The sequence below is a fragment of the Rhamphochromis sp. 'chilingali' genome, assembly GCF_963969265.1.
Source record: "Rhamphochromis sp. 'chilingali' genome assembly, chromosome: 13".
Lineage (NCBI taxonomy): Eukaryota > Metazoa > Chordata > Actinopteri > Cichliformes > Cichlidae > Rhamphochromis > Rhamphochromis sp. 'chilingali'.
This window is the reverse complement of record NC_137940.1, coordinates 28,870,915-28,895,608: the sequence shown is the minus strand read 5'-3', so window position 1 is coordinate 28,895,608 and position 24,694 is coordinate 28,870,915. Positions and strand designations below refer to the sequence as shown.

At 42.6% G+C, this 24,694-nt stretch overlaps 3 protein-coding genes across 4 annotated transcripts in view; 2 read left to right on the top strand and 1 right to left on the bottom strand.

The window, feature by feature from the left end:
• Window positions 1–1,438: 1,438 nt before the first annotated feature.
• Window positions 1,439–12,718, bottom strand: bicc2 (bicaudal C homolog 2). The gene is made up of 19 exons (XM_080900234.1): window positions 12,347–12,718; window positions 11,155–11,201; window positions 10,720–10,789; window positions 10,517–10,596; window positions 10,205–10,366; window positions 10,059–10,112; window positions 9,593–9,808; window positions 9,260–9,511; window positions 9,001–9,132; window positions 8,614–8,803; window positions 8,372–8,505; window positions 8,093–8,295; window positions 7,637–7,742; window positions 7,129–7,168; window positions 5,623–5,786; window positions 4,376–4,586; window positions 4,112–4,281; window positions 3,875–3,974; window positions 1,439–3,760 (listed from the first exon to the last, which is right to left on the bottom strand). The coding sequence occupies exons 1-19, from the start codon at window positions 12,621–12,623 to the stop codon at window positions 3,630–3,632; spliced, it is 2,739 nt and encodes a 912-aa protein (XP_080756360.1). The 5' UTR covers window positions 12,624–12,718; the 3' UTR covers window positions 1,439–3,629.
• Window positions 12,719–16,396: 3,678 nt separating this feature from the next.
• Window positions 16,397–22,310, top strand: dele1 (DAP3 binding cell death enhancer 1). The gene is made up of 12 exons (XM_080901402.1): window positions 16,397–16,590; window positions 17,154–17,271; window positions 17,956–18,055; window positions 18,673–18,817; window positions 18,985–19,170; window positions 19,292–19,374; window positions 19,501–19,594; window positions 19,753–19,895; window positions 20,041–20,199; window positions 20,774–20,866; window positions 21,184–21,337; window positions 21,454–22,310. The coding sequence occupies exons 1-12, from the start codon at window positions 16,560–16,562 to the stop codon at window positions 21,687–21,689; spliced, it is 1,542 nt and encodes a 513-aa protein (XP_080757528.1). The 5' UTR covers window positions 16,397–16,559; the 3' UTR covers window positions 21,690–22,310.
• Window positions 22,311–22,699: 389 nt separating this feature from the next.
• The window catches only part of apbb2a (amyloid beta (A4) precursor protein-binding, family B, member 2a), a 37,976-nt gene continuing 35,981 nt past the window's right edge, over window positions 22,700–24,694 (top strand). For both annotated transcript variants that reach the window (XM_080901659.1, XM_080901658.1), the window contains exon 1: window positions 22,700–22,890. The gene's annotated coding sequence lies outside the window, so the exon portion shown is untranslated. The remainder of the gene's footprint in view (window positions 22,891–24,694) is intronic.

The following is a 24,694-nucleotide window of genomic DNA, read 5'->3' as shown; positions in this document are numbered from 1 at the left end:
TCCGCCTATATTCCCAGTTGCAGTGCTATATGGCTCTCAGCTATTCCTTTCACTGGAGCCTTAATAATAATTAGTGGTAAATGGTCTGTATTTGTATAGCGCTTTTTACTAGATCCCCCTAGGGACCCCAAAGCACTTTACACACCCAGTCATCCACCCATTCACACACTGGTGGAGGCAAGCTACAGTTGTAGCAGGTGGCTGGACGAACCACCTGCTACAACAGGGCAGGGCAGACTGACAGAAGCGAGTCTGCCATATCGCGCCATCGGCTAGTAGGCGAAGTGTCTTGCCCAAGGACATAACAACTGGGCTGTCCAAGCCGGGGCTCGAACCGGCAACCTTCTGATTACAAGGCGAACTCCCAACTCTTGAGCCACGATCGCCCTAGTGATAACACAGTCTATCAAATCATAAAGAAAACGAAAATACATTTTGCTCAAATTCCTATTACAAATAAATAGCATTGTAATAGCTAATTTTTTTCACATAAAATGCAAAACAGCTTGCCTGTATGCAGGGATTCCTCTCCTTGGTAAGGTCTCCAAGAAAACCTTTAAATATAGTCATAAGTAGGAATGCATCTACTTAAGCATCTGTGGCACCAAGGCCATGCTTGTCTGTCTTCAGGAGAAAGACCTTGCAGTTTCAGAAAAACATCTCTTCCTCTTTAGAGCCGTTACATAAAGTGTTTAATTTCTGTTATTCAGAGTGATGTTTAAGGAGGAAATGGTTTGTTTATTCAGAATTAAGGTGAAATCGGCTTGTTTTCTTCATCTTTCCTCTCACTCTGTGCTTTTGCTTGAAGACATCTCGGTATCTTTGTTATGAAATTTTTGTCACAGCATGGGTTCGTCCAGCCACCTGCAACAGAACTCCAACTCGTGCAGATGCCATTTTACTAAAAGGAGTAATCAGACAAAGTATCACTGGGTTCAGGAGTATGATGGATATTTTGAACACACGGAAGGTTGTTTAGGAACTTCAGCTAACGTGGTGTACTGCACACCACGGCTCACATTCAGCCACTCACATGCTGTCTCATTATTGTTTCTGTTTTCTTCTGCTTTCCCACTGAAACTCACTCCTCTTGTAGTGAGCTCTGTCTTCATCTCAGAAAAGGGAAAGCTTGGTTGCATTCTATCCTCAGGGCACTTCACTGCTCTGTTTCGTTTCTCTATTGGCTGCTTCTTTATTATCCCCAAATGACTTTTCCTGTTGGGTGGATCCTCATATCCACCCAGCGTCTCCATAGAGACCGGTGATGGCCACAAGTGGGGCTTTATGCAGTTGGCTGCAGTTATCGTATGGAAATCAAGCTCCTGGGTGGAGTTAAAGAGTTAAAGCAAAAAAAGGAATTTCTTTTAGTCAGGATCTTGTCCAACACATAAAACCTTATGTTATACCTATACTTTGTTTCTTCATGTAGTTTTTCTGTTAGTGAATTTTTATTAAGATGCTTGCATGGAGATTCACATTGAAGTTGAAAGATTGTTATTTAACACTTGGCAAAAAGGTAACAAAGCATATTTTCCAAAACTGCTTCCCGTATACATACATTCACACAAGATGTATTCAGTAAATGGCCATGTGACTGATCCACAGTGACAAGGGGTCATCATTTATGTAGGACTACACAGCATTTTTCTTCCCTCATCCCACATTTGGAGACAATGTCCTACATGTGGATTTGCTCCACTTTATGAAACTCACTAGTGCGGCACAGATACATTCCTACATTCTGTCTTTATCTAATGGCTGTGAAGAAAACAGATAAAGCTGTCATCATGGCTCAAGCACAGGTTAATAAGTCACCATCTTTTGCCATGTATGTGTTGGTAACAATAAAGACTGGTAGTTTTAAAGGTCATTTGCACAGTTTTGGAGTTTCCCACTGGGGAAAATATGACAGGAAGCTGATTGTATGTAGCACCATGCATGTAGTTTCATTGATGAGATGCTTATGAAGATGTGGTGATGTTTGAATGCATTCATACTGAAATAATTAGATTGTTTGTTGGTATCAGGTTCCCTACATACACGTCAGTTAAATCCATGGGCTTCCATTTAAAAGCTGCAGGGTATACTACAAGTTATTAATATCGACAAGCTAAGTCCAGTACTAAACCAGACTTCTCTAAAGTGGGCAAGCTGCTATTGGAGTCACTCATACCTTCATTTTACATATTTAACTGGGCCATAAGTCAAGATTGCCACTTTACATGTTAAAAGTCAAAGTGGATCTCCAAAGTCCTCAGGAATGAGAGCACTGCTCTTTTTTTTTCCAGGTTGTTTTCATTCTAGCTGTGTGATCAAGGACCAATTCACGCTCACAACCCCAGGGGACTGCAAATAACTACCTGACAGGACAGAAATTCAGCATCCCTCCAGAGCCCAAGGACCAGATTTGAGGATCACCAGTCTAAAGCCTGCCTATGTAATTGGCAGACACATTGTAATAAGTAGGGATCATCTCCCCCTAATCTGTCACAGCCCACCAATCGCACTCACGCTCTCTTTCATGCTTGGCTGCCACTGTACCAACCAGCTTGTCGAGCCTCGAGACCCCTTCATGCCCTCCAGTGGAGCTATCTTGGCCCATTCAATTCCATGTGATAAGCAGCACTGCTATTCCAAATTTGCACATTTCTGTCAGCGCCCTCTCCCTGATGGCACGTATTTTGCTGCATGCAGCCTTCTGCAGATAATATTAACAGGTAGCAAAAAGTGGCTGCACTGGCTTCATTCCAGGGAGTAGCGATAAAACTAATTGAAACTCTTTGTCGAGAAGTCAGAAGATGCAAACCACTATAATAGGAGTTTCATATTACCCTCAAACAAATAAATGTATTTATGGTTTCTAAATCATTTGTCTTATCTGATACTAGGCCCTGTATAATTCAAAACCAAACCCCACCTTGTCCAGCAGGAGCTGTGATGCTGCTGTCACTTTGAAACAAATGACATTATTTTCCATGCAGCACAAATGTGACGTGAATTTGTAAAAAGAAGACTGTGTGTGACACTAGTGCCCTCTTGTGGTCTGCTCCCAGTTTTTACTTGCCTCACACATTTCCACTGATGACATAGGAGGTTATCAATTTAAGGCGTTGAACACATAACTGAGTCCGGCCATAGACGTGTTGTGTTTTTTTTTTAAATATGTCATTCACTATTTTTTCACTCTCATAAAAGAAAACAGTCTTTTACAGCAACCTTTTAATTATCATCACTATGACATGTTTTTTTTCTTGGGTAAATGTTACAGTTGCATAAAGATTGTGGTTAATATGGTCAAAATATAGAGTTTGCATAAGAAAGGCACTTTATGACAAAAAAAAAATCAACATTTTCTCCTGTTCCTGTGTGCTTTGTGTAGTTCGTTTCTTGTCATAACTGAGTTTTGGATGGAAAGCCTCCTTGTTTTGAATTATTATATAAAAAAAGCTTTGGGTTACGTTGTAGAAGAAAGGCACCCTGTTTAAATGTTTTACATAATTTTTGTAGTTTCTCAGGATAATCTCGCACCTCTCCCTTTGTAGTAAATGAGCTAGTAAGACTTTTGCACTGGCATCATCATTGTTGTATATTTTCCCATTAGAATATCTCCACATATTTGGCGTCTTCCCTCACCAGCGGTTACTCTGAGCTGCAGCTTCCACATCCATGATTCGTGGAAGTCTACCACTAGCACCACCTTCCAGGTAGCCAGACTTCACAGCAGGTGTATCCGAGAGCCTCCTCTTGATTTTGTTCAGTTCTGTATCAGAGGAAAAATAATCAATTTTACAAGAGGAGAGGAGCACAGCATACTGCCAAAACAGAGAGAGAAGCGGATACGGCATAAATCCCGGCTGAGGCTTCAGAGATTCACCTGAGATTGCTAATAACATCTTGCGCCTTGCTCCAAAGGTAGATACACCCACTTCCTTCAGATCTTCATCAGACAGAGTGAGGAATGTCTGATAGTCGATCTAGAGGAGTGTAGACCGAAGTTGCATCATGATGCTCATTTATAATGCATTAACTCTTTCGGCTTGTGTTTGCAAGCTGAATGAAAAAAAAAGTGATTTCAAAAAATGATCAAGTGCGACTCTGTGTGTGAGTTTACCTCTTGCTGTTCAAACACATCGATGTATTTGAGCAGGCCCAGCTGGCCGAGCAGCTCGGGCAGGTCATCTGTCAAGTGGGGGCTGGGGCTCCGCTGACTGCAGGTCGACCCCCTCCTCTGTGAGCACACACTTTCGAAGTAGCTGCTGCCATTGCTCGCAAAGCTCTCCGCTGAACACCGGAGGCCAAAGTTTAGAGGAAAAGGTTAAACGCAGCAGGGAGCAGGTGATCTCTGTTTAGCTGAGTGCACAGAGGTCAGACTTACAGGGCTTGTCGCTTCTACTGCGGTTCATTGAGGAGGCAAATGCAGGAAAAGAGGATGATGAGGAGAAAGTAGTCAGAGGTGAGGATGGGGAAGATGAGGATGAGGACGAAGAGGAAGAGATGGGCTGGGATGAAGATGTGGATCCACGTCTGTCCCTCCAGTTCTCAGAGTCGCTTCCATTAGCCACCTTTCCTGTCTGAGCAGCCCAAGACTAGAAGGAGATAGTAACAGCATTAAAGTGGACCTATTTTTGCTCTTGGACTCTATTAACTTTGCATGATGCAAGGTTAAAGATATTCCTTATTTATCTTTTACTGGGTCTTGGTGCATCCCCTCCGTTCATCCACTGTCTGTTTTTTTTTTTCTTGTATTGCTCTGACACTTTGTCTGACAGGTTTGAAAACCAGGTGGATGTTACTGCTGTTCTTGTATCCAAACTGAAAATATGGGAATCTATAATAAGTTCCCTTATACAGGCTAATGTTGCTTTCTTCTGACAGCGTTTTGCACAATAGCATCATCGTGTCATTTTGCCACCATGCCCTACTGTCATCTCTCCCCTGTCTCTGTCCCAGAGACAAATAGCTGCAAGTGGCCATAAACTTTCTAATGCCTGTAGATCCAAGGATTTAGCCAAATCCATTTAGCGTGTCTCTAAACCAGCTTATTTGCCACTGTGGGCTGATCTGTGACAGTAAAAGTCCTTCACTCGAATCTATCAATGCAGCGGGCATAGCAAATGCTTCCTCCCAGTTGCCTGGGTCTCAGAGGAAAATTGAACTCATTGGAGAAATGCCTCTTGCTTTCATTATCCTAAGTGAGTCTGCTTCTACATCAATGGCCAGTGGGCAGTCAGAGAGCAGCTATTCAAAAGGCTTTAAAAGAGCAGGGGAGATGAGCTGAACCAGCTCAGGTAAACAGGTTGCCAAAGAGTGCCTGTGTTGACCACACTGATGGTATCAGACTCCAGGTAATTGAGCGTACAAATTGGCAGTGCTTACCACACAGTGAGATAAATGCCCGAGACTGTTAGGGGGCAAAACCAATAAATGAGACTGTGTTAGAGGGACACCGTGGCAGCGCTTGTTTCACTGCACTGCAGTAAAAGCTTCAACTGAATTCAGTCCAACAAAAGTAGCTGTACCTATAAATCATGAACTCTACCTATAACTTTGAACGAAAACTCAAAATGTTAATCTGTGAGACCATTTTTTCAGCTTTTAAGTAAGCAGTAGGCTCATCTGTACCTGTTGCTGGTTATTACCGGTGCTCAGGTAGGGTTTGTAGTTGCGTCTGCTGATGTTGCGAAGCTCTTTTACAGCCTCGGCTGGCATAGACTTGGAGAAGCCAAGGCCACTCCACGTGTCTGTGGGCGTGCGGACCTCTGTGACTATAGGCTTCCTCTGCATGGCTAACATAAATACACATAAACACAGAGTTAGAAAATGTGACTTTGGGACCAACTGGTATCAAAAGCATTACCGTCTGTGATGTTGTCTGAAATCTGATTGCCAGCTTTCACATAAATGCAGCACGTTGCATGTTCAATGCGGAAAGTCTGACTGTAGTAGTGCTGTGGCAAAAGAAGTGAATAAGGAAACACTTTCAGAAAGCTTTACAGCTTTAAATTCACATAAATGGATTTTGCAGCAAGCATCAATACTCATATCCGCAGTCTGTCTATCATAAAAATGCTTTGCAGGTTTTCCACGTCTTCTTTGGTACTCTGATGTGAGCAGGCTGGGTTCATGTGTTAAATAATGAATCACGAACAGTGTTACTTCTCTTGCCAGCATGTGGCATACTTAATAAAACTCTGAGCGCTAAGACTTAGACTGGCATACGCATTCAATCGACAAACAAGTGACCCTGGGCCTCTTCCATGTGTGAATGTGTGATAAAAACTGCAACAGTACTCCATAAAGAGTGCAATATCAACAGGATTATTACTGGTAGGTTTTCATTCGGGTGTCTTTGTGTGTATTTGTGGCGTAAATGTCCCATTCATATCCTGGCATACGGGTGTCTTAATGGCTGTGAGGCAGATGGCCCATTCAAACTGCTAATTCATAATCCCATAAAGGAACACTGAGGGAATTTGGTACCATTTGGCTGCAGATCTCTTCAGTATCTCTCATTCTGCGTGAGGGATGCTACGTGTGTGTCCACACACGCTTGTGTATGAGAGCACACGCACCATTCCTGGATGCATGTGTGCGTGGGTTGTCTGCATTGTGTATCTACCCCTGGTGAATTAAGTGGGAGTGCCAGTGCTACTCTATTATAACTTTGGCACACTGCAGCCCATAAACAGGCCCCCTTCATCAGTTGTCTTGGCAGTGAGCACTGCGGAAATGGGACCCCTTTATCAAATCCCTACTTCTGCTTGGGATATTAATGTGTCTCCCCTATAGCATGCTTGAATAAACTTAAAAGCCTACTTCATCTGGCTTAATCCACTGACATTAAGTATTTTCCCAGCAATGATGTGAGCAAAACATGTGATTGTTACCAGCAAAACTAAATTATTCCTGCTCCTGTTCAGCTCCGAAAACAAAACAAAAAAGTGTGCTGATGAGCAAAACAACAATATACTTCACCAAAATCTATTTTCATGCAACTATCTGCAGAACAGCAACTGTGAATCAATAAAAAAGAAGGAACGCTTGCTTAGCAGTGCTAATCATTGTTGCAGAACGTTTCTGAAACCGCAGCAAGACAGGAAGAAATATTAAACATTTAGGAGGACTAACCTCTGGTTGCCAGCAGTTTCTTCTTTTCATAGTCATAATCCTACAAAGTACAAACAGGAAATGGAGTAGGTAAATAATGCATGAAATTGAATTTTTTTCTTTGGTTACTGAGAGATGGGAGGATAGCGGGAACCTAATTTACAGCAGGAACAAACACTTGCATAAGAAAACACGTCCTGCTGCCGTGGCAGTAAACTTGTTAATCCTTCTTTGCATAACCTTTGCGTATGTGAGATGGGAGAAAAATAAGAGGGGAGACCAACAAAGAGAGAACCCAATTTTCAAAATCAAACTGCAAATCAATAGATTATAGACCGTGACAAAGAAAATGATCTTCCCATTTTCAGTTTAACGTGACATTTTCAGCGTTCGCTCATCCACTGTCCTACAGAGATGTGATTATCTGTCCACTGAGCATCATCCGTGACCAAAATGTCTGCCACAGATCTGTACATAACTTTGTGAAGAAACAAGCAAGGAAGAAACCTGCAGCTCCTGTTTTTCTCACCTCAGCCTTGAATGAGTCAGCGCGAACATTTTGAGCCAGAGTCACATCTCTCCTCAGGCTGTTCCTCCGCTCACTCCTCCCCCCCTCAGTGTCTGCGTTCAGCAGTCTGGCACAGTCAGGAGGAACACACGCGCGCGCGCACACACACACACACGCACGCAAGGTTAGGTGAAACTGTGATGGCTCTGTGCAATCTTTGAGTTCTTACTAACTCTTTCTTTCACCTGGCTGCAGCAGTTCTTTCAAAGTGTCATCGTGCAGTTTAAATATAGAGTGTGTTAAATGTGAGCTGCATCATTAAAACTGCACGCTCTGTAGAGCTGATTTATATCAAATCAAACAGAAACCAAAGTAGAGCAAGTATAAACAACAACAAAAGAATTTTCCAGAAGTTAAGACTTTAAAGATTATGAAGAGTCATCAGAGAGTAGGTGTGTGTACCTGCAAAACGCTCACCTGTATGTTAACACCTGCCCTGTTGAATGGCGCCTGCCCTGGCTGAAAACCTTGGCAATTTCAGGACCCTGAAGGCTCCCCCTCCGACCATTCAGTCCGATCCTGCTGATGCTGCTCTTCAAAGCGTCACACGTCTCAGACGATGACATCGCCACACACTCAGAGCTCTCATGCTGACCAAACTGGTCCTCATTTTCCAGAATCTGAAAAAGAGAATTGGAAAGTTTCAGAAGAATTTCCCATTGTGTTTTGTCATTTTGAACATTAACAGTGAAACACCTTCTCCAGAGGTCGACCATCTGTTCCCTTCGGCCCTACCCTACCCTCCTCAGTGGGAGAGGTGAGGCCTGGTGGAGGTGAGGGACGTGGCTTTGTACCGTTCGGCATCTCTGTAGCAGGAACAGGCACGGGGCCTGATCATCAAGAAGAAGGGTGATATGAATGAATCAGTATGAAGCAGAAAAATTTTAAAAATAATTATTCTGATTGCAAAAACAAATCACATGTGTTAATGCTCTCACCCTGTTCAGACAGGCGAAGCTGCTGCAGCAACATATTGAGCCAGTAATTGGTCAGCCCACTGCCAGGTAGCAGAGAGCCAGGGGTCATTTCAGCTATCTTAACAGTCTCAGAGGAATCCAGCCCCAGGAGTAGACGGCGGGCCTCATAGAGGCAGGAAATATTCCTTTCCAGACCTTTCACCACAACTGACTGACAATTATAAACCAACACAGATTTTTAGATCAGTACTCAACTCAGCAGAAAACTACAGGGGAGAATATTTTGCATTCAAAATCAAAGAAATATTTCAGGGCAAGTTTTTATCAATACAAAGCCCAATCAAATTAGCATTATTTTTTCAGTTGTGTCTCAAACAATAAGCATCAGAGCCACGAGGTAAAATGTACCTTGCTGGTCTGTTTTACTTTGGGCTTGACGCTAATGAAGACTCCAAGGTTTCGCATCATCTGAGCTAGCTTACAGGGATCGGCCTCCCCATCTTCACGCATGTCAAACATCAAACACACAGGCAGACAGTCCTATTGTGTACACAAATATGCAAACATCACACAGATTGTAAAAGTGTCAAACATTAAAAGCAGCAAAGTTTTCTCAGCATTGTTTTTTAGCAGTTATGTGCACACAAAATAAACAGCCCCGCTGTACCATGAGATGCTGCCTAGCCAGACAAACCCCATCAGGGCTGCCCTGAATGAGCAGCGAGGGAGGACTCTGAGGGGCGCTGAGGTCCGGTAGGATGATCTGGGTCTGGGTCTGGTGCATAACGCTCAGGAAGTGAGCGCCATTCTGTCCCAGCAGGAATAGGTGCTGCTGGGAGGTGACGTCCAGCTGGCTGTTGACAATACCGCCTGCAACCTCTGCTCCCAGCAGGAGGTCCATCAAGATGCAGGTCGCCTTCTGTGAGGTGATGGTATATATAGTCACGACATGATACTTAAACCTCATTACCCAGTAGTCTCCTTAATCTTTAATGCTAACCTTTACAACATCTGCATTGCCCTGCAGACCCCAGACGGTGCAGCAGCTTCCATAAAAGGGCGGCTGGGCTTGAGGCTGGGGTGGCATGGCCCTGAAGCTCACACTGACCCCCAGAGTCTGTACTACCTGCTGGATAAGTGGTGAACCCGGATCTGGCAGAGCCTGGGGCACAAGACTCACTGGCAGGTCAAAGGTCAAGGATAGCGGCTGGAGGTCCTGGGATAAGAAGGGCAAGGGTTCGATGAGAAGGAGACACAGAAGGGAGGGATAATGAAGAGGTGGGAGAGAAACAAAGACAGAGACAAGACAGGCAGTGCATTGACAGATATACCTGTCCTTTTTGTGTCAGCCATCCTCTTAATCACTCTATTGATCTTTCCGTCTGACAGGAGTGAAAATATTGAGTGTTGAGACAAATAAAAATCTATTCTGTGCAGTTTGCTCAAATTACACATTGACAACTCACTCTTATCCTCCTCCTGGCTTCCTCTACGCCTTCTACGGGCCCAGCGATGGAGACCTGGTAATTAATAAATAAATAACATGTAAACAAATTGGTTTTCAGTTTCCTGTCATAGTGGCAGCAGTTAGTGGAATTAAAATGCCACCTACCTGGTTGCTTTTCTCTCCAGTAGCATTGTGACGGTTGGAGTCAGGGAAATGAATATGACAGGATGTGACCTCCATCACTTTTTTGATATTTCCTCCGCCTTTTCCAATCACATGAGAATGCTCCGTATAGGCCACGTCCATTTTTAGAGTCACCTTGTTTACCTGGTTTTATATAAACACTGGTTATTTGAGCAGATTTCAGTTCAATACTGGCCTTAACATAAAAAAAAAACCATAAAACTACTTTTATTAAAAGCTTACATTCCTCTATGGATTCTTGACATTGTAAATTTAAGGCACCAGCAACCTCACCCTGGTTTCCAACACTTCTAGTATCTTCCTTTTGGCTTCCAGGACATTAGCTCTCTTCCCTTCCACTTTCACGTGTGGATCTAGAAACAATAGATGGAAAATGATAAATCTCTGTTCACACACACACACACACAAAGCTGTGGGAAAAACACAAAACAAAGAGCACTGATTTTGGTGTGAACGGAACATGAAGAATTTGCCACCTTTCTTTGATTTGGCTCCTATCTTCAGTTTGGATGGCCATTTCACCTGAGTGTTAGTTTCTCTCATTACCTGTGAAAGCACGGACAATAGAAGAGAGTGAGAAACAAAGAAGCTGCTATCACTCTATGCAGGAAAGATCGTAACAGATACAATGAGAACACACACATTCAGAGAACACAGCAGATCTTAGGATACAAAGCTGCCTCCACCTCCAATTATCACCACCATAAAATCTGTAATCACTGAATGAAGAGCATCCAACAAGTAATAAAACTGCAGCAGGGATGTTTTCACTGGTCTAAGATAAATTTCACCACGAGGCTTTAAAACACTAGTGATTACACTGTCAGTGGTTTTTACAAAGGAAAATGGCCAAATATTATTAGTTGTTTGGTTTATGAATAAAGTGTTTGAATGTGTGTAGAGCCACTTACTCTCTCAAAAAACTCCTCTCCCGTCTCGACACCCTCATGCTTTGGAGCTGAAAGAAGAAGTAGGCAAATGTAAAAACAAGGCAGATAAAGATAAAATAAACCCCTAATAAAACCCAGCAGAGAGATTTGTCAGGTTGTATTGGTCGCCACGCAATGTTCAATATGACGCATGTGAACACAAAGTCTGCATTTCAATGTTGACTTGGCTGAAATTTGTCAAGCCAGTGGAACAAGAGGTTGCTGGGAACATAAACAAGTTTAAAAGGCCATTGCTCCATGGTGACATTTACAGGGTTCAGGGGGAGCCCCAGGAACGCCTTCAACCCCCTCCTTTTATCACTACGGGTTACGCTGGCCAGAGCTGAGGAATGAGAAGAAAACACTATGGGGTGGAGCAAAAGGTGGTGGTTAGGAAAGGCAGCCACAAATTAGCCTGGAGACAACTAATCACATCAATGGCATTTGCTGACGCAAATACCTCCCACTTTACCCAAACAAAAAGAAAAAAAAAATTAAAGTACAAAACCAAAGGGGAGGGAGGGGGATGTACGAAAATCAGTGTGAAGGCCTGAATGTGGTGTGACAGATTATTACCTAAAGGGTTGAGATGGGGTGTTTACTGCCTGATTGAGGCTGCTCAAACAGCAGTAAAAGCAGAAGTCCCAGCTGCGCGCGCATTAAAAACCAAGCCGCGGTTATCAGAGCTGAAGCACTTTCCCATCAAGCGCAAACATCAGCTTGTGTCTACAGCGGTGGCACGCTGTCAGAAAGAGTTTCCCCGGCGACACAGGGGAGGCATTTGTCATAAACCCGCCAAGCAGCCATAACTAACAGAGGCAGTTACCTTTGCTTCACAGACGGGAATGATAATAGCCAAAAGGACCTGCGAATGCATAAGCAATTGCAGGTCATAAATCACAATGATGCAGCAACAGGGGTTTAGTGGATGGCGTTTACTGATGACGACAACAAGGGCACAGGCGGCTGGAGGCCCCCAGAGGCACGTGGGATCAGGTAGATAACAAGGTCAATGAGGAACACAGGATAGGATAGGTTTCAAAATAACACAAAATTCAGATGTTGTAGAGTTCAAGGCAGACTGTGAGAATGAAGTCGATAAGAAAGCCCAGAAGTTCAGGCACATAGCACTGACAGTTCCATCCATAAAAATTGATAATCCCATTTAACTCACCATACAACATGGTCTCCAGCTTCTTCCTATCGATCCTGAACCTCTCCTCCACCCACTCTGAGTCCAAACTCTTCCCTTTTGTATTCTCCTGCTCCGAATCACAGCTTCTTCCCACTTCTTCATGTTCCTCATCCTCTTTTTCCTCTCTGTCACACTGGGTCTCGCCCAGCTCAGCTTCTGCCTCTGAGTTTGGTTTTAGGCTGTCATCCAAGTCAGGCTGCTGGGGTGCTACAGTGGTCGGGACTGGAGAGCTTTCCTCTGTGGTAGTGGTGGCCATAGCAGGACTGAGCCCTTGTCAGTGGTTTTGTGTGTGTGTGTGTGTGTGTGTGTGTGTTTCCGAGGAGTATGTGTGCATGTGTGTGACCAAGGAGACCAACAGGGACAGAAAAAAGGATGAGAGGGGCAAGAAACACCCCCTGTGTCTTTTTTTTTTAAACATCCCCCGCCCCCTTCACTTAGTTTGGTACACAAAACTCTTTCTCTGCCCGTTCAAGCTTTAGGAGCCTTGAAGGACTTGTCTCTTTGGCTTTCATTGCACAGATGGATAAAAGTAGCTTCTTTGCACCGGCACACAGTGTCTGCTCTATCGTAGTGACTGCAGAAAGGCTAAGACAATACAACTTCAAGTAAGGCTCACTTTTCTCAGAACAAATCCTCAGTAATCCTCACTTCAGTGTCCACAGATTATCTGGATTGATAGTCAAGGTCCAATGATAAGTCAGGACACAAAACTCTCTCACACAGACACACACGCACACATCCTGACATCCAGCTTCACATCAACGCACACAGCTAACAAAATAAACAGGTCATCCAGCCACCTCAGATCATGTCTGCACTCCCTCCCCGTCCTCTAAATGAGACACAGGGGGCTTCAGATTCCAGAGGTCGGGGTGAAAGCGATCAAAGGGGTGTAATGCAGCAGTTTTTCAAAAGAAGCTTTCAATTCCTGTCTGTACTAGAAAAAGTCCTACTATCTGCAACTCTACCAACAGAATACTGTAAGATATGAAAACATATATATACTGTATCAAAGTATGATCACATCGTTAGTGTCAGTAGTGTCATTTACTGTTCCAGGTAACACATTTGTAACTACTTCATATGCATCTCTCAGATCCTGTATCAGGTTTTTGTTGGATTTTGTCCTATTTTCCTTCAGATACTGTTTCCCTGATTTCTTTTGAAGACATATTGCACAGCATGCTGAAATATGGAAAAATTTTAATTAACAGCTCTCTGGGAATCACCTTGCTGGTGTAAAATTACTGATTTAAGCTTGTCAAATTGTATTATCTTTGTTCATTTTTTTGGTTAGGTACCTTTTTCATGCTCGGACGAGTCAAAGGTCTGTGTTAAGTGGCTTAACAAGTGGGATCAGGTGAAAAATGAAGGAAAAGCAGCCAATGTTCAAAGAATAACTTTGAAAGACCTTCTAACACCTGGAAAAAAAATGAAATCTGGCTCACTGGAAGCAAAATATGAAGAAATGAGGGAGTGGCTCAAAACCTTTACACAGTGCTGTATTTCGTTTAATAGCTACTCATACGAGTCGGATTCTGATTAGTCTTTGAACCACTAAAAATACTTAGGACTGCTGTAACACAAAGCATGAATCTCTAAAAATAAATGTAGCTATCAGATAACAGCGGTGAAGCAAGTTTCTGCTGTCATAAACTGTTTAAAATGGACAAAATAAAAGAGCAAATGAGATTTCTGAATTTGTTTAGCACTTATTATTAAGTCCCCTCACTGCTTTAAATGTCTCACATTTGAGAGCTGAAGTGCAGATTGTATTATGAGCAAAAACAAACTGCTCAATTAGTCAGCACTTGTGGGACTGTGCTTCCAGCTCACCCTGATGTTTTTCCATATTGCCAAGACAAATCTGGCCCCAGGCGAAGCAGCAAACACTATCTGGCTGTGCAGCGATCTTGCTAACGTTACAAACTACTTCAGGCTAGACTTATTTGCCTGAGGAGGATCGTAAATGAAAGACATGAAGACTTTGTCACCATGGCAACTGGTCAGGGAGTGAGTTATTCAAAGTTTAATCTGTCTTTACAATTGCAGACCTCTTACCTCCCGCCCCTTGTTTAGACCCATCTGACGGGAAGGATGTGGGTTTCCAGTAAAGCACAGGGGTGTGCGTCACCGTTTGATCAACATGGAGGGCAGAGAAGGCCAAACGCTCCTGCAGAGTGACTGATGAGGATGAGCTCTGGATGGTTGCTTAGATCAGCCCCTCAATTCATCAATGATTCAGATCAGGAGCATCTTATTCTCCTTATTCATGAGACCACCTTACCAAGAGGGCACTCTGATCCTTGGAAATCTTAACCAGGTCTTACAAGTGCTGATGTGTGTGAGAGAAGTGCTACAGATGCAAAAATAATAATAATATAAAAAAGGCCCATAGTGCAGTTAATCCTTAATCAGATACTATCAGTTAGGCAGGGACTTCATTGAAAAGTCAGTTTTTGCTTTCCTAATGAGCAGACTCTTTAAAAAACTTGTAATTTTTAGAATTATTTAAAAAATGTTTAAGCCCTGCTGCAATATTAAACTAATAAATTGTGAAGTATGGACTGTATCACATCCATTGGCTTATTTATTCAGTCAATATCGCAACGTGTGCCCTCTTATTTAAAAGTCAAGCAGTGTGTTGCTGTGGATGCAATATGAAATATAGCTCACACTTTTGCCAGTGTACTGCAAAGATAATAGTCTTTCTACAAAGTCTTGTTGCCACTGAACCTTAAGATTAAAGAAAACTTTACCAAGAACCGTGACATGATTGAGGGTGTCTTTCAATTGAGTTTTTGTTGTTGGTTGTGTTTTGATCTCCTAGTGTACATGTGCTCCCCCCTTGTCCTCTCTGGTCTGTCAGTTAACTTCACAACTCATTGGAGGCGTTTTAATTAAAGTTGTGGTAAATGATTAACTCATTTACTCACTGATGGCTGGATTCTGCAGTAGCATTTCTTCATCTGTCTCTTGGATGGTGTTATGATCTACTACAAGGAAAGCATTAATGTTATCTGTTGTGAATGTGTGCATGGCTTATTGATGCAAGCACCAGGATTAAACATTGCAGCTTGTCTCAATCTACATTGTCTTTGTGCAGAAAATCATCTCAAATCTAAAGCTAAATAAAGCAGAACAGATCTAGTTCTAGTTCTAGTTCTGTTCAGGTTACTGCTTGTAGTCTAAGCCTTCTTTGCTTACCCACAATGTCAAAACATGTTTTTCATTGTATTCAGTGAGGATATATTAAGATTGCTATAATATACCATCAAGCACTGCACTGTACACAGGACTTCTAGCCACAGCTCACTTGCAGATCTTGACTATAGTTAGGCTTTAAAGTCATGACATATCAATAAAAAATATGAAAGAAAATGTAACAAAAAGAAAAAAAGACAAAACAAAAATGATTATAACAATAGAAACAACAGTAACTAGTATCGATAAATGATAAACCTTTAAAAACATCTGTTAAGAGCAAAAGAAGATCATTTTCAGTGATCACAGATTTGCATTTCTTTAAGTAATAATTTTGCCTCGGCATTAAAATCAGTTAATGTAATTCAATTTTATCTTCATGTATCCCCAGATAAAAAAGTGCAGGTTGTTTGTGAAACGACAAGAGAAATAAAGAGATGGTCCATACTAAGACACATAGAACAGCAATGAATAAAATATCCAGTACATTCACATGGTGTAAGAGAAGAACAATAATATGGCCTCATACAAATCTGCAGTCGTCATGTAGTACCTAGGAGATGTCCAGTACGAATAAAAATGATAATAATATCAGTGCACAGTTCCTGCAATACAAAAAACTGTGGGTGACTCAGTTCATGAACACAAAAAATATATATATTGTTTTTCTCTTTATAAAATGAAATAAAATATCACATGACAATTAACTTCTCAAATTTCCAGAAACCTAAGCGTCTGAAAGTGTGATACCCTCATACACCGCAAGTGGGTGCTGTGAAGATGCAACTGCAAATGCATCGATTGCGTAAACCCCGCCACCCTCCACTTCCGGGTCGGTATTTTTACGGCGTAACTCGTGACAGGTTTTTATTTACCACCAGTGCTGGAAGAAATCCGTTAGCGGTATGGAGCCATACGGACCCCAGATAACTTAAACAGGCCAGTGCGGACATAACCTTTCATTTAAAGGAGCCGTTAGAGACAAACTATGTGGAGGCTCCACGGTTTTGTTGGAAGAGGTGAGAGAAAAGTCGAGAACGCCCCTTTTTCTTCTTCTCTCTTTCTACACTGAAGTCAATTATTATCAACATTTCAGAGTTTACCAAGCGTTTATTAACAGAGAACTGAGGTTATTTAAGTTACTAATCTGTTGTACGGAGCTGAAGCTAGGGTTAGCTCCTGTTGCAAAACGTGCTAATCCATTTATTGTCAATGCTATGGAGAGTTCCCATACACCAACACTACCTGTCGTGTGTGCCACACGCCAAGACGTCTGGATTCCCGTCTGGATTGCACTGCCCACGTCTTAGTTTGCTTTAATTTTCCAAAATTAGCTCATTATCGGATCTAGATCTTCAGAAAAAGGTTTCAGAAAATTTATTAAAGGCAATGTCAGTTCTTTAGAAATGCGTTGTTGTTATTGTGGTTTCAGTGCATAGCGGTCCAGCTGCGGTGCAAAATCTCTGTCTCTCAATGCTTATAAACAACTGAAGTAATTAGGCTGTGATAAGTAAGGTACAGAGAATGCTTTGTAGTTCTGAGGAGACTGTCTCCTAATTACATTGTCTAACTTTCTGCTCAGTTCTGCATCGATATCATGGCAACAGCACCCTGCGACTGTCCCAAAACCACCATGTGGAGGACGAGGTCATCAACAGCTCAGCTGTCCTCTCCACGTCTCGACACTCCCCTGACAACAGGTACTCCTCCTCTCCACGCCTCCTTTCTTCTTTTACCTGTTTACTTTACAAGGCGGGCTTTGAGCATCTCCCTTTGATGTCCAAATTTTATTGCCCTCAAAATGCAGGCCGTATCATCAGGTGACGAAAAAGAACCTTTGAAATAGGGTAAAACCTCAGACTCTGCCCTCATTGCTGTCCTTTCCTGTTTCTTTAGCCCCACTTTGAACCTATTTTGCCCTTGCTGCTGCCCTTTCAGCTGGTTGCATCATCCAGAAGCAATTGCTTTGTGTGTGTGTGGGTGTGGGTGTATGAACAATGCAAGTCAAGGGAACAGAAACAAAGCCAATTCATGCAGTGCCTTAATACAGTAGACTGGAAATACAGACATTTGGAAAAGAAAGTTTTCACAGGATTTTGTACAAAAAAACCCTTAACTGCTTCTGTGGTGGGATGTGGTGAGAGAGTTGTGCATAAATACATGCAGTGAGCGGTAGAAGTAGAAGGAGGAAGAAGAGTGGGCCATAATTCCTCCACAAAGATGTGAGAGACTGATAAAGTCCTACAGAAAACAATTCAAGTCACGGCTGCTAAAGGTGGTTGTACTAGCTGTTGAAAGGGTGTACTTATATTTTGACCAGACTGCTGCACAGAATCTTGTGCAAATCTTCTTTTTCTCATTACTCTCTGCTTTGTTTATTGCAGATCTCAGGAAGAGGAGGATGGAGAGAGGAGGAGGAAGCAGAGGACCTTTCAGTCCAAGTACGCGTTTCCGCGTTACACGGCTCTGGATGCTGTGGGATGGGTAAGTCATGTGTTGTTGCATTTAAAATACAAACATGTAACCAAACATATTTCTTAGCATGTCCTGCATCACTTTTTCTGTGTCATTAACTTTATCAGGAATTGCCTTCATGTTCTAATAAGAAAGTTGTCAGGACACATGTGAGGGCTGCTGTTGATTTAATATATTCAGATGGTAACATTCCTGAAGACAAAAGCCACTAAAACGACTGCTAAACATCAACATCATCAACACCGGAGCTGCACAGTTTGCTGCACACACTGCTGAAATCCACAGTATCTGCACTCAGTGTGTTCTGACTCGTTTAGCGCAGCTCAGTGGTTTCACTTTGTAACTGCTTTTTAAGCTACAGCAATGGCAGACATCAGTGGGCCAGCAGGTCAGACCCAGCTGTTTACCCCAGAGGACATTTTGCTCTCATGTTGCTGCAGCAGAACAATAGCTGCACTATGCTTTTATCATAATACGTATGTCCACTGTCTCTGAAATGTTCATGTTTTATACACATGGACTGATTACTCATGAGTTTTAGCTGAAATAGAAACCTCTGTCACACTTGGTTGGCTGTTCCAGGCGAGGGTGCACTACATCAGATGTTCTCATTTGTTTGTCTGCAGGGTGCAGCAGCAGTTCTGTTCATGCAGCTCTGCAGGAGGATCCACTCCCAGTTTTCCTCAAGCACAGAGCCCAGTCCAAGCCCCGGAGCCCTGTCAGCCCCCTCCACTCTACACAACTGTGGCTATCACATCCTACTAGAGATCTGTGAGTTCTTCTGCATTGTTGTAGCTGTGGAGTAGATTTACACGAGGCAGATCCCTTGGCAAAATAGTTTCATACAGTGGACATGTAACCGTTTCCACAAAAAAACCCCACTTCTATCTTTTAACTTGTGTCCTGGCTATTTTGTTGCTTTCGCTCTTTTTACGCAGTATCAAGACATGATGTCCTGCCCAGAGGAAGGAATGTGTTGTGTCTGCAGGGGGTGCTAGAGAGACAGAACCAAGATCAGTCCCCAACTCAGAGCAGTGACAGTGACAGCAGCAGCACACAGGACCAGCTGACTGCCATCTCTGACCACCAGAGGGAACTCCTGATCCAGGATGCACTTATACCAGGTTGGTTCTGTGCTTGTCATAGTCTAAAGATTGCTTAAAAGTATCTTAAAAAAAATACATTTTATTAATTTATATTTTATGAAATAGAAAAATCAACAAGTATTTCCTCCTTGACTTGTAGAGGATGAATTCCTGTCAGCTTCCTGTCCGCTGCAGGATGATGCCAGCCAAGACAAGGCAGAGAAACCCGACACCAGTGATGAGGTGAGTCTTCATCATTTGGTTTGTCAACTTTAAAGAAAGGGTTTTTTTTTTTGTACTTTCAAAAAACAGACTTGACCGTTTGTCTTATCTTTATTATTGTGTTTTTATCCTCTTTAATGTTTCCAGGAAATGTTATCTGATGAAGAGAGGCTGGCAGCGGCAGCACTGAACCTCAGACGTGTGGAAGACGTCTGCGTTCCTGTTGTCCTCAACATAATTGGTCATTATTTATCAGCGCACTTAAAAAAAAAAACATATATATCAGATAAACTTAACACATACTGCTGTTGGAGTCAAATGAAATGGCCTTTGCACGGTTATTTTTTTCCTCCTGTATGTTCCCTTATTTCCTGTTCTATATCTCCTTGTGTACAACAGGTCTAGAAAATGCCAAGAGGGAAAACCACCAGGAAGCTTTCACCTGTTTTCTCGCTGCAGCTCAGCAGGGCTACAGCAAAGCCCAGTTTAATGTGGCGGTGTGCTATGAGAAAGGTAGAGGAGTGAGCAAGAACAAGGAGAAGGTGAGACCCCGGCCATCACTCTTGTAGCAAACAGTTTCGCTTTTGTGGACCATGTAAATGTATAAAATTAAGCATGAATTGTTTACTTCTGATATTTAATTTCCTAATTGCATTATTGTAATATCTCCTGTGATTTCTCTTTAAGGCTCTGCACTATTATAGGCAGGCAGCCGCGAGTGGCCACAGACAAGCTCAGTACCGCTGTGCAAAGCTGCTCCTGACCAGCAGAGGGCACCAGAGTCCAGAGGAGCTGAGCACAGCCATCGACCTTCTGGAACAAGCTGCTGCAGCTGGGCTGACCAAGGTAGAAGTCATGATCAGTTTCTCCCAGAGAACCATTGCAACTCTAGTACATTTATATATTATATTGTGTAATTTGAAAGAAAAAACAAACAAACTTTAAAACATTTTCAATACAGAAGAATTCAGCATGTTGCATTTGGAAAAGTACCCACTTACATTTGAAAAATGTAGAAATCAAATAGCTGATAATGTAAATACAATTTTTCATTCATATTTTTTTCCCTGGAACAAAACTTCTCTGAGAAAGTAAAGCATTTGTTAACATGCTGATATTGATACCTCTGCAGGCTCTCTCCACCTCTGTTATCTGAGCACTGAGAGATAATATCCATTTTTTTCTTACATTGCAAGATTTTTGCCTTTTAAAATTAAATAAGCTGAAAGCATCAAATAACTGGCTCAAACTCCACCTGGAGTCTTTTTTTCCTTCTATCTTTAAGCATCTCTTAATTGTTATTCAAGCACATTTACTGCTATCAGCATGTATCAGGGTTTTTTTTGGTTTTGTTTTTGTTTTTTGCTGATGTTGGCGCTTCCTTATTGAATTAAATCAACTTTCCATTTCTCCTCTTCAGGCTCAGCTCAGCCTGGCCTCCATCTACGCCCAGGATACAGTGAAATATGGTTGTAAGTCCATCCAGAACCTGGAGATGGCAGCAGAGAGTGGCGTGAGTGCTTCCTTTAGATGTTTCTAGACTTTAATCAATGCTTTATCTCAGAGATCGCCTCCCTTTTTAGAGTCGATCATGCTGGAGGTTGTCGGGATATCCGATAGGAAAAGATTATTCCAACAGTCTCCTGGTTTTTGATAATTAAAAAAATCTGCAGTTACAGATGTTTTGCAACTTTCTGGTGTAGTTGTGTTAAAGATTATAATCAGTTACTGTTTTTACAATTCGTTTAGGGCTGGTTTTGCTGACTGTACATTTAAAGTTTGCCCTGGAAGGTTTACCTACTTGAATTGCATGTTTCCTTTTGTTCTCAGGATGACACTGCTCAGCTCTTCTTGGGAAATTGCTATGAGAGCGGCTTTGTTGTGCAACAGAACTTGAGGACAGCTATTAAATTTTACAAACAAGCCGCTCGAGCGGGGAACAAGCAAGCTGAGAGATTACTGAGGCCTCCTAATGAAACCTATAGTAAGGATGCAAAAAATGTGCATTAATGTTAGTCACTGCATTGTTGTAGTACAGTTTCAGTGAGCCAAACAACAGTGATAATACTTTTATTTTTATTTTTCTGTCTCCATCTGTAGCAAAAGAATCAGTGTTGCGGTCCATCCATTCAGCTCCATGCTTCTCAAAGACATTTTCTCCTCTGTCAAGCTGTGTCACTCCCTCCACAAGTCAACCCACCGCCCTCCCTCTCCTGCCTCACTCCTGGAGCACCGGGAGCCTCAGCGGGCTCCCATCTTTGTCCTCCGTACCCCTCCATCTCCATTCTCCGAGCACTGAGAGAAGAAGCTGCCAGTGGACTGTAGGAATAGGATAAATACCGAGAGCCAGCCGCATTACAGATTGAGGAATGTATTTCAAAGTATGAATGAGTTTTCAGAAACCTGGGAAAGGTCAAAGTGTGTTCGGTGTGTGAGGTCTGAATCGGAGCGAATTGCTTTTATACTCAAAAAAGAAACAAGTTTTATTTAGTTTTTAAAAGATGTGAGTTATTTTTTTATGTCAGAAAGAGCTGTGGAGCAAAAGGTCTTGGAATCAGAGAAGAAGCCATCTGTCATTTGTTTTTGTACACTACAGTTTTGTTTCTTACAATCTTCTCTCTGCTAAGTTCTCCAGAAATGTGCCTTTTGGGTGGATCAGGTGGTTACTTATTTCCCTCCTTGCTAATAAGGATTTAATCATGAGGTATCTGATATCTTCTGTCTACTGCAGAGAATAATGCCAACTTTAAACCTCTGAAACTGAGGAAGTGCTTCACATGAATGTTATATTTTAACCTTAAATAATATAATTATGTCTTTAGGTTAAACGGTTCAGTGTGGCTTGCCGTTGTAAAAGAAAGACTGCATGCTTGTGATAAACCAACCAAAGGGAAAATTAATGCACTGTGAGGAGGATGTTGTGTTGTCAAATGCGCACATTAAAAAAAAAAGATCCTAAAGGCTGCCTGGCTTCTTTTATCGTTATTTTAATACTCATCATAAAACTGGCTTCAAATTGTAGTTTTTCTGTGTTCGGTGTTGCAAAACAACGTTGTCAGATTTGGAAATGGCTTTTCTGTTGTTGTTTTTTTATCACAGTCAGGTGTGCTCGAGCACCAGAAGCCATGCATTTTTCCTCAGACTTGTGTATGACGTAAGAGTCGGATGATGTGTGATTCCATTACCTGAGTCGCAAAATAACACCGGTATATTGATTGCGATTGCGTCTCCTTCCGTGCACCCGAGCGTCCTGCGTTCTCGGCTCCGATTGGTCGGCTGGCTGAAGAGCTCCACAGCGCCACGCCACTCCGGGATCCTCTGGCGCAGAGAGAAAGCGCAGCTTGGCCGCCTGCGAGCAAGGAGCCGGGCTGGGAGGGTTTATGATGTGATGTGATATGATAATACGGGCGGCCGGCTGCTGTTACGGGCGGACTCGGCAGTTAAAAAGCGGCCGCTGACTTCAGCCCTGCTCACTACTGTGTTTGCGTGTCGTCGGAGGAAAGGCAAGCGCAGAAGCCCCGGAGGCTGACCGAAGCGGTGAGTGGATGTAAATAGATGCTCTCGATGGGATGCGCTCCCCTCCCAGTGCGGCGGCGGCGGTGGTGCTGGTGGTGGTGATGGGGCTAGAGAGAGAGGAGGGGAGGCTGGATGCTAAAGATTCACTGCGTCTGTTCACATATTAACAGATTATCTTCCGCAATAATGGCATTTACGGCGATCCATCCGCGTATTTCTCTAGATTTAAAGATGGGGTGCTTCCGATTTGTCAGTGAGGGGAGTTTATTAAGGAGGCAGCAAGAAGCGGGGAGCTAGAATACTCCACCCATGACATCATCGACTTTTTCAAGTTCATTTCCCCTCCTGCTTGAGCTTTCATCTGTTGCACTTGCTTCTGCGCTGAGGAAAGGAGGGCCCACCATAACAAGTTGGTTTCCCAACATATCTATACATGTATATACATATATATAGATTTAGAAATTATGTGTTAATGTCTAAAGCTATAACACACAGGAAACCGATCTTTTCCTTTTTTGATGACCTTTAGGTGAAAACACTTTTATGCAACAAATGAGCAAATAAGAGTCATAATCTAACACTTACCTCCAAAACTAGTACTAGTATGCTTTTCCTGTCAGTACCTTTTAAAAATTTTTTTAGCAGTCTCCTTTGTCATCCATGTAAATCTGCTCATTTCCTCACTAACTTTGGTGTCACGTTCACATTTTGCATCATCACAACAGACAATGCAGCGCCCGGCAAGTATCAACAGCATGAACAACTAGACTGAGACCCAACTGTTTAATAAGGATCCACGTTGCTGACCAGCTGCTAACATCTTGTGCATCTCATGAATGACCTCTGCTGTTACACAGCACAACAGATTTATTGAGGACAACAGTTTCACTACCTCCGTGTGTTAACTGTGCCCTCACTGTCCAGCAAACTGCTGTGTCATCCTCCCCGCTTTATCCCTCTTATAACCATCCTTTCTCCTCCGCACACTTCACATATTCTCCTTGCTCCACTTTTATTTAAGCGGCAGAGACCTGCCTGTGCTGTTGTAGAGGAAGAGGAGAAGGAAAAGAAAAGGCCGTAATCTCTGTTTAAGATGATCCAGTTTGTCTGCGGCTCATACCCGACACAAATATGGGTGAAAGGGATGATTTGGAGTTGTGTTGATTCAATCAGTGTATTTGTTAGGATTTTTATATTCAGTAGGTTGCAGCATATTTTGTTTCCATCTAATTTAAGGCTTGTATTGCTCAGATGTCCCATTTTGTGTGTTTTAGTCATATATTAGTGCGTCTGTATGTGAAACTACAGGCAAGAGAATTTAGGACATAGCATTAAAATGTGGCTTTATGGACCTGTAAATGACAGTAGAAAAAGAGCATTGCTTGAGACATGGCATGGCACAGTCTGCACCTGTTGACCTGACTTGATTGTGTTTATGTCTGAGTCACAGGCGTGAAGAGAGAAGTGCAGGTTCAGCACAAACTGGGTTACAGAGGCGACAACAACCACCCAGAGGGAGGAGAGCAGATAGGGGTCCCCGCATGGACAAAAGTGCACTGTCCGGGGAATCTGCTCTCTTTAACTTACCGCCTCCATCTTTTCCCAGGATCTTGTCAAGCTTTGAAATCTGCTGTGTCTGACTTTTCCATGTTTCTAAGTAGAGGTGCCAGTGATGACTCCAGCATTGTTTGAGATGTGTGCATTTGTGAAAAGATGTTTATACATTAAGATTGCGTGTCTGGGCATGTTTTTCCCCGCATCTATTAGTTGTTTACAAGCTTTCTGCAGGGTGGGAGCCTAATTAAATTATCTAAAAAGCCGTGTT

What these genes read in the sequence shown, in the direction of transcription:
- dele1 (XM_080901402.1), top strand. Translation starts at nt 16,560, where the DNA reads ATGTGGAGGCTCCACGGTTTTGTTGGAAGAG. An exon ending in TCACATCCTACTAGAGATCT is followed by an intron (nt 18,818 to 18,984) that starts GTGAGTTCTTCT and finishes CTTTTTACGCAG; the next exon opens with TATCAAGACATGATGTCCTG. An exon ending in CCAGGATGCACTTATACCAG is followed by an intron (nt 19,171 to 19,291) that starts GTTGGTTCTGTG and finishes CTTGACTTGTAG; the next exon opens with AGGATGAATTCCTGTCAGCT.
- bicc2 (XM_080900234.1), bottom strand. Translation starts at nt 12,623, where the DNA reads ATGGCCACCACTACCACAGAGGAAAGCTCTCCAGTCCCGACCACTGTA. An exon ending in GCTTCGCCTGTCTGAACAGG is followed by an intron (nt 8,506 to 8,613) that starts GTGAGAGCATTA and finishes CTTGATGATCAG; the next exon opens with GCCCCGTGCCTGTTCCTGCT. An exon ending in GGGCAGGTGTTAACATACAG is followed by an intron (nt 7,743 to 8,092) that starts GTGAGCGTTTTG and finishes TGACTGTGCCAG; the next exon opens with ACTGCTGAACGCAGACACTG.